Source organism: Nannobrachium achirus (assembly GCF_963921795.1).
Source record: "Nannobrachium achirus genome assembly, chromosome: 8".
NCBI lineage: Eukaryota > Metazoa > Chordata > Actinopteri > Myctophiformes > Myctophidae > Nannobrachium > Nannobrachium achirus.
In genome coordinates, this window is record NC_137817.1 from 39114118 (window position 1) to 39128891 (window position 14774).

At 45.5% G+C, this 14774-nt stretch overlaps 1 protein-coding gene across 3 annotated transcripts in view; it reads left to right on the plus strand.

The window, feature by feature from the left end:
- Window positions 1-14774, plus strand: part of myo18ab (myosin XVIIIA b) — a 158451-nt gene that overhangs the window by 61234 nt on the left and 82443 nt on the right. For all 3 annotated transcript variants that reach the window (XM_080732321.1, XM_080732322.1, XM_080732323.1), the window contains exons 3-5: window positions 9656-9743; window positions 10593-10699; window positions 14142-14318. In XM_080732321.1, the coding sequence (XP_080588447.1) occupies window positions 9656-9743; window positions 10593-10699; window positions 14142-14318 (372 nt within the window). The remainder of the gene's footprint in view (window positions 1-9655; window positions 9744-10592; window positions 10700-14141; window positions 14319-14774) is intronic.

A 14774-nucleotide genomic window follows, 5' to 3' on the forward strand; every position in this document is an offset into this window, starting at 1 on the left:
AGAAGTGCACCATCTCTTTGCTTGGCCCGAGGGCTTTCAAAGAGATGATGTGTGTCTGCAAGTTATGAGAGTTTTGTTTTGTTTGTAGTGTAAAGAATTACCCAAAAGGGTTCATTCTTTACACTTAAAACAGTTAAATGAATACTCCAAATTTGACTTTGTCTCTGTTGTGCTTGTGAGAGCTTAGATGAGTATTAGATGTGATTATCTTGCGGTTAATTAAGAAATCTGTTAAGGCTTTGAATTCCATTATGTTGTCCTCTGTCAGCCAGGCTTTAAGACACAGGCCAAACGCCAGGTTTCTTCCTACGATATTAAACGGGACGCACAGAGCCTCCAAGTAGAGCCCCCTCCCCTTAAATTAGGTTTGTTTGTTTGTTTGTCAAGATTAGCTCTAAACTGGGATTACTGTCTGTCACAACCACACCTTTAGGAAGATGGTGATAGGCATTGATTATTTGGGACACATACAGTATGTTATTAATGGGGGGGGGGGGGGGGGGGTTAGTGTGTGTTTGATTGTACTTACGTACGTACGAGCGTCATACATTGCTGAAGCCAGCAGTCATTCAGAGCTACAGTTGGTTATGCAGTGAGTTGGTCAGTGTCAGCTCTCCTAAACACTTATGCTGCTATCTCACTGCAAACTGCCCTCCACCACTCCTCCTCAAATAAGCCCACTGTGTGCTATTTCAGTGCTATTCGAGGAGGCAGATAGGCATGTGCTAAGCAGCTGTCTGACCACTACTGTACTGGCCCACTGTCCAGCCCCGGTCAGAGTTGTTCTGTGCAAGCCAGATTTTACGTTTTCCTCGCTACAATAGCTGTCTGCATTGTGTAGGCAGCTGACAGGAGTTATTGTTATACCCGTAAAACACTTTCAACATGTTGTCCCTTTTTTGGGTATGTAATTATAGGCTGTACTACACATGGAAATGTGTGAAAACAGCGGATCTACAAGCATAACTACTGTATAGCAGATCTACAAGCTCACAACATGTCGATGAGTTGTGAGCCTCTGTGAATATCTGCTATTTTTGCTACTTTGAAAAATGTTAAGTATAAAAGGGCTTTGGTGGTTAATTCAGTGATATATTGGTCTATGTTGTTGACATGGTGTTTAGAATTTGTCATAAGTGCTGTGACTTCACTTTGAAATATTGGATTGATGGATTCCCAGCCCGAGTAAGCTTTAGAACTGTATTGCTCTCAGCTAGTAGTAATGTTTGGATTCCCGGCCTGAGTAAGCTTTAGAACTGTGGAGTTCTCAACTAGTAGTAATGTGATATTTTGGACAAGGCTCAGGGGCCCACAATGTTTTATTAAGAAACTCTGATGTCTGCATTACAGCCTATAGTTCCCCCGAGATAGCAAAGGATATCAGGTTGCGCCCTGTCGCTTTTAATAATGCATGGGAAAGATAACTCTTGGTAGGCCAGTGTAAAGATCGACCGGACCTGTGCAGCGCACTGTCAAGCATGATTGATGATGATGTTGTAATTGCAAAAAAGATGCACCACGTCACGTTTTTACAAATATTGGACATTGGATAAAATATTCCTCATTTTTCATAATACTCTTCTGTTCTCATCAAATTGTAATTCACTCATTGCCTCATGTCTCATCTTTCTTTCTTTCTTCTTTCTTTCTATGCGAGTAGTCAGAAAATGATACAGCCATGTACAGCCGTGCCCAGTCGGTGCCCGCTCTGGACCCTGGCAGGGGGCTGTTCCGGACAAAAAGCCCTCCACCCACAGAGCCCACAGCCCGGGTTAGAAGTCCCTCTCCGCCCAGGTTTAGGCAGTCCGTTCAAGTGCCGGAGCGCTTCAAAAGTCCTGAGCCCACGTTAAGGACGGTGGCACCGCAAGCTTCCGTAAGCCCCGAGCCGGTCATGAATGGTGACAGCAAGTCGCATGGTACCATGAATGGGAGTGCGGTAAATGGAACCTCCAATGGTGATGTCAAGCCAGTGAGTGCCAACCAGCCAGATGCTACAGATCGCAAGAAGGTGGTGAAGGTGGTACGGCGTGTGGTCAGGAAGGTTCAACCCACAGAGGGCGAGGAAGCCACTGTACATACACAAACCATAACCAAGGCCCCTGAGCCTGCCAAGCCCGCTCCTGAACCACCCAAACCAGTCCCTACACCAGCGTCCAAGGGACACAGGCTGTCATTGTTCTCTTTCAAGCATGATACAATCAAAACGGAAGAGAAAGATGACATTTCGTTAGGTTTGAGCAGTCTTATGGGCAGGGACAGGGGCAGGACAAGGGATATCCGTCCTCGAATACGCAAGGACGAGACACCAGAAAGGATTGAGCCAGCAGAGACCAAAGCAGAGAAGACTGAGGAAAAGGACGTCCCCAAACCAGATGAGATCAAGTCCAATTCCCTAAATGCAGTTTCGGCAACAAAGCAGGAGGTCAGGTCTCCTGTGGTGCCCGAGGCCCCCACCACAACTGCAGCGCCTTCCAAATTCACTCAAGCCAAGCCTCTAATCCGTCCTGCTGGCTTTGTCCCAGCGCCCACGCCCTCGACCCTTGCACCACCAGCAGGTTTCATTCCAGCACCAAAGCCCGCACCCATGTCTCCACCTCCCATGTCTCCACCTCCCATGTCTCCACCTCCTGGCCCCAAATCCCACACTGCTGCACCTGCCACCAGTTCTACTGCTGGAGTCAAATCCACCACTCCCACACCTGTCTCCAGGTCCACTACTGCAGTCAAATCAACCACTCCCACACCGGCCCCCGGTTCCACTACTGCAGTCAAATCAACCACTCCCACACCGGCCCCCGGTTCCACTCCTGGAGTCAAATCAACCACTCCCACACCGGCCCCCGGTTCCACTCCTGGAGTCAAATCAACCACTCCCACACCGGCCCCCCATTCCACTACTGGAGTCAAATCAACCACTCCCACACCGGCCCCCGGTTCCACTGCTGCAGTCAAATCCACCAGTCCCACACCTGTCTCCGGCTCCACTACTGGATTCAAATCAACCACTCCCACACCGGCCCCCGGTTCCAATACTGGATTCAAATCCACCACTCCCACGCCGGCCCCCGGTTCTACTGCTGGAGTAAAATCCACCAGTTCATCCACCACAACCAGCCCAGCTCCCAGATCCACCCTCCTTTCTCCCCCGCCAGGCTTCATCCCAGCAGCCCGCAAACCGTCTCCGCTCTCCCCTCCCACAGGATTCACCCCCGCTCCAAAGCAACCTGTGGTGAAGAAACAAGAGGTACCGCTCCCCTCAGCATGCGCGTTTTTGGGACTGCTGTGAAAACCATAGGCTCCGTCGCAGTTTGTACATGTGTGAAATATAACTGCATCGTTTTTTGTTTTGTTTTTTCACTCGCCGCTCACCAATTGTTTTCACTAATAATTGTCTGTGAAGCCACCAATTACTTCCTACTCATTAGTAAGATCTCCAGCAATATTCTCAATAAACTCTCTGAGTTGTTTGTTAGATCAGAGAGTTGTTTGTCAGAGCCTACATTACGATTAGACTTTTGTTAGTTCCTCTCAGATGAACTACCTTTCCCCACTCTCGCTTTCTCTCTTTCCTTGTTCTTTATTCAGTCTCTGTATTTCCCCTACTATCCCTCCCTTCCTTTCTCTCTATTTACGAACTTCTCCTGAGGTTTGAGGCCTTATCTCATGCAGCTCCTCTCCCTCACAACCTTTCCCTCTGAGAGAGACGCTATCTGTGGCAAAGACGTTTGCCAACAAAACAAACAACAAGGAGTTCTATAGTGGGTTTTTCTCTCTGCTATCAGCCAGCAAGACCCCACGACAGAATGCACCTCACAAGTCTTGTTTACTGAAGCTAGTCAGTAGGAGTAGAGCCAATTACTGAAGGTGGCTCTGTATAGTGGGATAAGAGTTCAAAGCGGGCCCTGTAGCTGCCATGACCAGACGCAGGGATAACAGAACTATCCAGAAACTTGCCAGATGGCACATACAGTATGGTAAAAAAGGCTTTGTTTTCCTCCCGGCCTCTCGCAGAGATCCCTCAATTACAGACCTCGCTGTGTTTTTGTTTATAGTTTAACATCAACACATGTTTGCTTTCACTGCCACACTAGTTCTGTACGTTTCCGGCTAGGGTTCAACCATCCTCTTCTCTGAGGCTTGTCATGGGTTAGTTTTGCCTCGCCACACTTTGACTTGGCTGACATTTGCAAGATGTTCCTTGACTCTGACTTTTTTCCCATTACCACAGCTAGTGCATGGTGTGTTTTGAATTCTGCCTGCATGTTGTATTTTTGACCTGGTACTGGTAATTATGTGTGTATGGTTCTTGCTGGTTTCTTGTGATGTTGAATGTGTTTCTGGGTGTGTGTGTGTGTGTGTGTGTGTGTGTGTGTGTGTGTGTGTGTGTGTGTGTGTGTGTGTGTGTGTGTGTGTGTGTGTGTGTGTGTGTGTGTGTGTGTGTGTGTGTGTGTGTGTGTGTGTGTGTGTGTGTGTGTGTGTGTGTGTGTGTGTGTGTACGTACTGTATAAAGGTGAAAGTACCCACTGGCGTTTTCTCCACTCCAATTAAGAGGCCCACTACTGTGGCAATATCCTTAAAGAGCACTCCCAACATAACACAAAAGGTGTGTTTGTGTGTGCATCTACTCTAAGTAACCAACCATGTAACCAACCATGCATGGGTTTTAGTGCAACAAGCTGGATTTGCGTTTGTGTGTGCAGCGATAACTCATGCAGAGTCTGTATGCCTGTAATCTAGAACATTATAGTGTGTTATTACATCACATCATCGCTATGATAACGGATGAGCGTAACCTTAGAGGCTTGATTCTACTCATTCTGGTACCCATAGACATACTGTATGGTGGTAGAGCTTTGCTTTCTGTTACGTGCTTTGTGTGTGGGAGCTGTCACTCAACCTGTTGCTGCTCTGGCCTGTAGGAGGCGCCACTCAGTCCCACCGAGGAAGCTCAGAGACGGCTGATGAGGATCTTCGGTGCTCCTGTAATTACCCTGCTGTGTGTCTGTTTATTCATCACTCAAGTTGACTCAACATCTGTCTGTCTGTCTGTCTGTCTGTCTGTCTGTCTGTCTGTCTGTCTGTCTCTCTCTCTCTCTCTCTCTCTCTCTCTCTCTACATGTTCTTCAACCACCACTGTTGTAGATAGCTTTACTTCCGCACGTGTGGCAAGAGTGTTTGCAACCCCCCCCTAACATGCCATCTACAGTATAACCATTAAGCCTTCCTCCCAGTAGGCTGTTAGCATTAGCCACCATTCCTATCATGCTTTGTGAAGCAGTCTGTATTTACAGTAGGCTTGCACGGGGGCCCCAACCACACCGGTGGCTTGCTTCTCTGAATGGCAGGGGGGGGGGGGGGGGGGGGGGTCTGTCAATGTGACTTGTTGCTAGGGATGGGACGATACGCGATATTATCGTTTATCGTGATAAAAAACACGGCAATAATCGTGTCGTGGAGATTTAATGTATCGTGATATCGTCCTCCGTCATGCACTGGGATCAATTCACCTTTTATTTGCCGAGCTGCATATCTGGTACCACTTAAACCCTCTATAATATGGTAAAAGGTACTTATAATATACGTACTTGATACAGTCTTTTCTTCACTATCAAATGTCTTTGCCAAAAAATAACCGATCTGCGACGCATTGTGAGCTTGTAGATCTGCTAATTTTTGGCAAATGTTCCGCCCCTGGAGAATGAATTTTGATTATCGCGATAATATCGTAAATCGTAATTTATTTTGTCACAATCATCGTGATATGAAATCTTCATATCGTCCCATCCCTACTTGTTGCCCCATCCCTCTCTAATTCCTTCATTCTCTCATACTTTCTCTGTTGCTCTTCCTTTCTCTCTCTCGCCTAGCTGTTCTTCTCTATTGCTTCCCTCTTTCCTCTGCTTCATCATCAGCTTTTGCCTACCTAGTCTTGCGTAGTCAGACGATCGGAGATATCTGCCTACCAATACATCTGGGGAGATCTAAATTCAATGCGGGGGCTATAGAACGGAAGAGAAAACGTCTGCCAACTAACACACCTCTGCCTACTGCTTTGGAAACCAATCCTGATACTGTCCCAGTGTGACGAACCACCCTACGGGTGTTGCAATGCAGTTATTTCTTTGCATCTCCAAATTGTTTACATTCCACTTTAGCCCGTAAATTGAATTTAGACGCCACCAGTCGTATCGGTAGGTGGAGATCTCTCATCGTCTAGCTACGGGAGACTACTGTTAACCAAGATTGTAGCTTGTAGCATTCATCTCTCTCTCTCTCTCTCTCTGTCTCTCTCTCTCTCTCTCTCTCTCTCTCTCTCTCTCTCTCTCTCACTCTCTTTCCTCTTTGTTCTTGTATCACTATCTCACAACATCACTCGGGACCTTAATAACCACCAGCCTCCCAAATTAATTTAAACGGGACCCGTTGGGTTGGTAGCTCATTAATTATCTGTCTGGAGGTGATTTAGTCTTTTCAATTAACAGTGCCCCCCTCCACGCACGCACGTGCGTGCAGACACACACACACACACACACACACACACACACACACACACACACACACACACACACACACACACACACACACAACCTGCATTCTATACTTCTGAGGTTTTGACCACTTGTAATTGAAATATACTTGCTGGGCTGCTTTGTGCTACCAATATGCATGGCCTAAACCTCAGAGGTTTCATATTATTAGTATACATCATTACATTGCTGTTTATGTCATTCTCTATGTCTGTTATCCATGTTGCTCTCTATATACTGTACATTTATACTGGATTCTTCATCCAATGTCTCATGATGGGTTTCTCATCTTGCTTCGCTCCCTATTTGCCCTCCATCAAACTGTCTCTCTCTCTCTGTCTCTCTGTCTCTGCATCTCTTGGCTCACGTTGCTTCTGGCTGTGGCTCTCTCTCGCTGTGACTGGTTGTGTGGCTAAGCTGGAGCCGGTAGTCAGTGCCTCTGCCTCCATCACAGCCCCTCCCCCTGCGGCCCCCGAGTCCCCAGTAGCCCCTCAGGTACATCGGCCACCCGGCCCCTCCCAGGGCGTCCTGGCTGGAGTCTGTGCTCGTGTGACGTGCTGGAGCGTAAGGCCTGGACTCTTATTCTAACTTTTCCCCACATCTTAACAGTTTTCCCTGCTTGTCTCTTCAGAAAATGTGTTTGTAAAGCATTTTCTTTTTGATTTGCTCCACGGGGTATGATATGAGCCCGGTTGTGTTTATCTTGACAAGAACAGTTTTTTATTTATATCATTTTACTTGGCTTTGTCTGTGTTTCTTTTGTTGCCCTGTGACTCAACCTGCAAATGTGTGACGCATCGGGGTGGAAATCTAAACTGATTTAAAAGACAACCCCACAAAAGAACTGCATGAGCTTTGCATTGCCCTGTTTTGCTAATCATTTTGACATTGGCATGGGAAATAGAATGGTTCCGCTCTGTGAATTGGTGGTTGCATATTTGGCCCGAGTAGGTGTTGTCAGTGTGAATGAATGACAGTAGATGGCGAGCCTGGTGCATCTGGTCCCAGACAGCCTGTGTACAACTACAATCAGACCGTTGTGTGGCCGTTGATGATTTATGTTTGATTTATCACATCTCTCTGTGATGGTCCTGTGTCATCATGATGCATTAGTTCACCTCACATACTGTACGTGAACTCCTTTCTGACCATTGAATATCCTTAACTGAATGTACGCTACAGTAACTCTAACTATGGCCTCCAACATTTTCGAAACATTTAAAGCTTTCTTTCCAGCAGGTTTTTATGGAAAAGTCTAAGCATGTAAATCGTCATAGGCCTAACCATTCTCTTCACCCTGCAGCCAGTGACACGGGTCATCATAATGTGCCAATAACACAATATATGTTTCCTTTTTGCTGTATGGGTACATGTACTGTTCATACATGTATATATCTGTTGCTCATGTTTAACTGTGACCTTTGACCCCCACCCCACCTCCTTCTCATGCTGGCCAATCACCAGGGAGCCGTGGAAGAGGACCCTGTAGCCTTGCTCCAGGCATCCCACACTGCAGCCCAGCAACCCAAGGTCTGGCCTGTGCTGTGCCTGCGTGTAATCCGCCCGCCTCTCCCCCCCGTGCCTCACCTCCCCATCACCCCCTCCCCCCCCCTGCACCCACCCCACCGCCCGTGGAGTGCTGTGTTGTTTACTAGAGTTGACTCTCCCCGTGCTTGTGGAGCGAAATGCCTTTCTCCACTCCTGCATCGGATTGCACTGTGTGATGATACTATGATTTCACTGTGATGCCCGTTTGGATTTAAGTGTGGATTACTGTGCGGGTTATTTTTGTTAACGGGGTGACATAATTCCCAAATGACCACTCATTAATGCATTAATGATTTTCTTTACAATTGTATTTTATTCATACTCATATTTTAATTTCCTGCACTAAACCAAGTTGATCCCTGGTGTCATGTTTGTGTGCTAGTGTTAAGTGTGTAACCTCTCACTCATACGGCCCTCCTCACCCAACCTTTGTGGTTTGGTAGACTGGTGCGAAAGACAGAGGCTCATCTTGGTTTGCTGGCATTTCATGTCGACTACCAGATATCTCCCTGTCTCTTGCGTTCTTTCACTCTTGCACACAGTAAAGCAACTCGTCATCACCCCACGCCCGCGGGCAGCATGCAATACACAACATAGTGGACGGTGAGCAGGGACGTGCTGGCCATTGGGAAAAGCGGGACAACTCCCGAACGGCCGGTTCATTCCCGGCCGGTCCAGGCCGGCCATTAGGAAAGAATTAAAAACAAAATGTCGTTCCATTTTGGGGGCTGGGCGGCCAACCAAGTAAATCGTCACTGACGGGCAGAAACCTTGTATCTCCAAGTTTCAAATTTGTAATTTTTTTTCGCAAAGCAAAGCCCTGCTTCATCATACAAGGCTGTTGCACAAAAGTAGTGAAAACAGCAGATCTACAAGCACACAACGCCTCGGGGTGCGAGGCGTTGTGTGCTTGTAGATCGGCTGTTTTCACTAGTTTAAATCATTTTTAAAATGGTTTTGGACATCCAAGGTTTCCACCCGACAATGACGAAATATAACTCATGTAATTGGCCCACTAGCTTGTCACTTGTCATGATCTGAAATGGCAAATCTTTGAGTAGCAGCAGCGCTATAGAGAGAGATATCTCTCTATAGCGTGCAATGAGGGCCTCTCCAACTCTTTTTCCCAGGCTGAATCAGGGGCCCAGCATGTCCCTGACGGTGAGAAGCTGCGGGAGGGTCAGAGAGGGCAGCACATTGCAGCGTGGTTTCCATGCAATCTCCCAGGCCTATTACTCCACCGCGAATCCATTATGGAAACTTCTTATGTGCACCCTTCAACCACTGCATGCTCACCCTATTGATAGACACTACCCTCAAAACCTTTGTTGGTATCAGATGTTCAAATTGGCCACCTCGGTAACCCAGGACCATTTTTTTCCCTCTTTCAAATGCATGTATTGTTGGATGAAGTATGGAGACGAGTCAGGTGGGAGTTGCCGTCTGTGTGTAATGTGGAGATTTCCCTGAACATCAGCTGATGTTTGCTGAGTCTGACTGCTACTGGACTGAGTGGTTCAGGCCCTTCATCACGTGTTTCCGTTAACACTTAACCTGACTTTATGTTTTCTCTCCGCCAGGTGAAGACTGAGGAGCAGATTGCCGCGGAGCAAGCATGGTACGGCTCAGAGAAGGTCTGGCTCGTTCACAAAGACGGTTTCTCCCTTGGTGAGTTTTTATTCATTTAATGCAAGTTGTTTGAGAAATTCTGCCTCGTCACGCATTATATCTACAGTATCCACACTACAATTTCTATTCATCGCAAGTCAGTGCAATGATTGCTTAATCTTGAGATCTACACTTTTGAGCTGGCATTTACCCCTTATGGATCCATATTTGTTCCTTTTTATTTGTTTTTTAAACAGTGACAGGCATTTTTCTACAATGCTTTTTCTACTTTGATCTCCCAAAACAAGAATTCAAGCGGGTGGCTTGTCAGAAATGTGTGGCCATTCTGATTAACTCTCAAATACCTGGAACGCGCCCGAGTCGCATTAGATTTGAACCACTTTAACCATTAGTTTATGCTTTAACTATTGAAAAATAGCAGATGTACAAGCTCACAGCGCGGCACAGAGTGCAGCGCTGCGAGCTTGTGGATCTGCTATTTTTGAAAAATCGTAAAAATGTGTGCAAGTCTTTGAATATCTTTGACCCGATCTTTGACCCGACTTCTAAATCCTTCCTCTAAATCAGCTGTTCTCAAACTTTTTCATGTCAAAAATCTAATTTTTTCGGCCGCAGACCCTTATCTCAAAATATGTTGTTCCAGGGACCCCCCAGAAGCAGAGATTTGAGTTACAAAAGTCTGCTTTGAAAAATATATATTGAAAGATTTGCACACATTTTCACGACTTTTAAAAAAAATTGCAGATCTACAAGCTCGCAGCGCGGCACTCGGTGCCGCGCTGTGAGCTTGTATATCTGCTAATTTCCAATAGTTAAAGCATTCAATAATTGTAGGCCTAAATGGGTCAATTTACTCAACACTTTTCCCTGTCTTGTGTCTCTGTCCAGCTACTGTGGTGAAGACGGAGGCGGGCTCCCTACCGGAGGGCAAGGTGAAAATCCGACTGGAACATGATGGGTCGTTACTGGATGTTGACGAGGATGACGTGGAGAAGGTAGGCGGAGTGTTGCACTTTAATCTGTTTGATCTAGCTCAGTGGTTCTCAACCTGTGGGTCGGGGTCCCCAAATTATTTTGGGGGGTCCCCAGATGATTAACTTGATGTGCAACATTACTTTCTCACTCAACAGTAAACAAACCAACATAACATTTAAATGTATAGAGGGTATTATGCACATTTCTAAAGTGACAATTTAAGGACTTTTTAACTCATTGACTGCCAAGGCACGAGTTTCACGAGTTATTACAGTACTCCCAGGCTGCCACAGCCCGAGTTTCCCGAGTTGGAAGCCATTTTGAAAAAAAAAAAAAAAGAATTTTTTTTTTTTTTCTTCAAATTTTTTTTTTATAAAAAAATTTCTAAAAATGCCTCAAATGTATTAGGCATGATCGCAATTGCGAAATTGCATGTTTAGCCCCATAACAAACACATCTTTCAAAATGTCAAAAATGGCTGTTTTGTCTGACTTTGAAGGCTTGTATCTCATGAATGCCTGAACGGATTTCCAAGCGGATTTTTTTGTTTGAAAGCTGTTAAAAAGTACTACACATATGGTGCATGATCTAGGCATGGGCGTGCACGATCCGTGCACTAAAAATTGATCCGTGCACTAGAAATTTGGAAGGTGGCAGTGTTTGTTTTGTCTGACTTTGAAGGCTTCTATCTCATGAATGCCTGAACGGATTTCCAAGCGGATTTTTTTGTTTGAAAGCTGTTAAAAAGTACTACACATATGATGCATATATGGTGCATGGGCGTGCACGATCCATGCACTAAAAATTGATCCGTGCACTAGAAATCTAGGATAGTGGCAGTCTGGTACTTGGGGGCCATCTTGAAATGGCATTCAATGAGTTAATACCTATAAAATGACAAATTAAACATTGGCCAAATTGTCAAATATTAGAGGCAGAAATTGTGAAAATAGCCAATCAACATGCGAGGCGTTGTAAGCATGTAGATCTGCTATTTTCACAATAGAACCGTGTTATACAAAATGTAATGCCTCAACTCTTAGTGCTTGTCTGGGTGGAGGCGGCCCCAGTTCAAATATGATTATTTTGGGGGTCACGGCCTGAAAAGGTTGAGAACCATTGATCTAGCTCATCATTAATATTAATTAACTAAATATTGTGCCTGCATGTTTGAGTAAAGTCAGCTTTCGAAGACGATGAGTCACGTTTAGTCATCGCTGAGGTTTAAAAAAAAGTAGTGCTACAGGAGCAGGTTTATAGGAGGAGACCGGTGTGTAAAAAGAGTACAGGGAAGGAAGGAGGGAGGGGAAAGGGTGAGAGATAGGGGACCCTCTGCACCTGTCACTCAATCTGTCTGAGCATGCCCGGAGCAGGCGGTCAGGCAGCCACAGATGGCCACTGAGGACACTGACAGCCGCTGGGCATCATGGGATGCGTCTGGAGGAGAGGGCAGAGGTGAACAGGTGCAGATTCAGCCGGACAGGCTGGCGGCGCCTGCCGCCACCCAAGCCATCTGATCTGACATAGGGACTTTTTCGAAAAACCTGCTTCTTGGCACAAAACAAGCACGCCATCACTCACGCTGTCTCGCAGACCTTGGACTGGAGGTCGTCGTCCGATTTGACAGCAGAGGGACGGACATAAAGAACGCCAGGGCCGCTCCCGAGTCCCTACCGCCGACCGGCCAAAGTCGTTCAATTCTCATCAGACGGCGGCGTTAAGGGTGACTTTGCGGGCGTCAAGGTCGGCGGCAGCTAATCAAATGTTTGAAGCATCTGTTTGATTAAGGAAGTGCAAACTTGGAGGCTGGTCGGGTATGGATGGAGGGAGTGTGCGGGGTGAGGACATCTGCTTTAATTGCATCAAATACTTGGCACGGGGGGATGTTTCTGGTGGCACATTACATCGCTGCATACTAATCCTCTCCTCTGCCCACCTCCTGCTGTGTTTGCTGTTGCTTATAGGGCCTGGGAAATATGTTATCCAGTGGGAAGAATCCAGTATTGAGAAATTGAAACTATTTTAATTCGATTTCATTGTGCCTTTCAAATGGAAAATAATTCACCCAAGTTCGTATTCTCTTGTTCTGTAGTTACACAGAAGTCTTATTTCAGTAAATAAAGACATACAAAACATATAGCTACATTGTGGAATTGTGTCTCTATGACGGAAGCAAACATGACATTGACATATTGAATATTGACCCATAGATTCCTTAAGTCACATCACCTGGTCCTACTACTGCCAAAATAACTGTTGTCCTGTTGAAACTGAAATCTCTGGACCCAGGCAGAATGATCGTGTTACTTCTTCTAATGGCCAATGAGATGACAGGACCATGCCGTAAACTTGAAGTCATCGTCCCTGGACAGGTTGAAAGATCAGATAGCCGGCACACCCATAACCCTGCACTACTATTAGGGAGTCATTACAGTGCTGTTCCTCCCTTATGATGATAAGGCTGACAGTCTCATATTGTCTGTCAAGCAGTTTACATTACATTACATTGGTTTTAATATGAGTGGGGTCCAAGTCAGTTGTGGGATTTGAATAATACTTGAATAAAAACAATTGCATGTAAGCAAATCAGTCGTCAAATTATCATAACCTTTTTTTTATGTCAATGAAATTGAATAGTGAAGTGTTAATGTTTTCCTAGAGACCTTGGTCTTCTTTATGTTTTGCACTCAAGGGTTTAGCCTCAGCCAAATGGCCTAATCAATTCAGCTAATGTTATCTGATCGCATTAATGTCCAAAACAACAACTGGGAGGTTATATAGAGAACCCTTTTAAAGGGTCAACATTTCATCGAGTTCTGTATTTGAGTTCTGTCCTTGCTATGCTAATGGCATGGTTTGTGAAACTACTGTTACGTACTTAACTTTGTCATGTGCGGTGTCTAACACGATAATTAATTAGTAATTCATTAGTAATGAATAATTTCTCTGGCTGTGTTTGTTACTGATATGCAGTGGTGTAAATTACGTGTACTCAAGTACTGTACTTAAGTACAATTTGGATGTATTTTTACACTTTATACATTTGAAAACTTGAGAAATGGGATAGTCTGCATAATGAGTACTTTCTACTTTTGGTACTTGAAGTACATTTTGATGCCAATTTTAATTCCGGACTTGTAAAAGAGTACTTCTACAATGCTGTATTGATACTTTTACTTACGGTAAGTTAAAAATCGCACCTGTGCGAAGTGAGCACCACGTGGTATCAAACACGACGCACGTGCATATCTCCTTGTAGGGGCCGTTCTGTCCGTGGCATACGCTGTGGTGATGTCTGTTTCTGCGTGCTTTCTATGGCGTTAGTCTCGTGTGACGTCAGTCTCGTACTACAGACATAGGGACACACAAAGCCAGACTTAGGAGCGGTCAGCACCGCTCAAAAATGTGCATACCTTTTCCACCACTGGTTGTGTTACTGATCTGTCCCGTGGTTGTGTTCAGGCGAACCCGCCGTCGTACGACCGCTCTGAGGACCTGGCCTCCCTGCTATACCTGAATGAGTCCAGCGTCATGCACTCCTTGAGACAGCGCTATGGAGGCAACCTCATCCACACCCACGCTGGCCCCAACATGGTGGTCATCAACCCCCTCAGCGCTCCATCCATGTACTCTGAGAAGGTGACCGCACGCACACACACACACACACACACACACACACACACACACACACACACACACACACACACACACACACACACACACCACACATAATTTAACTATGCAAGTTACAAATGTTGTACTGCAAACATTCTGCAAAAATGGCAAATCTGATTCTGAACAAGCACATTGCAATAGGTTATGAGCTTGCATATCAGCTATTTTCACTATTTGACGTACTGTACATTGTACAACCTATTTTACTACTACTTTGTAGTATGATGGTGTAATTAATAAAATGCTGTAAAAATAGGGATGCCAGGTTCAAAGTGGTTAAAGTGTAGCTTCAGTGTTGGTATATGATGTTTTCCAGAACTAGTCAGTCATTTGTGCCTGTCTTCTACTGTATTTTGAAAGGAAAAAAAAATACACATATTTGAAGCTGTGCTCAACATTTACAACACAAGAATTTTAAAT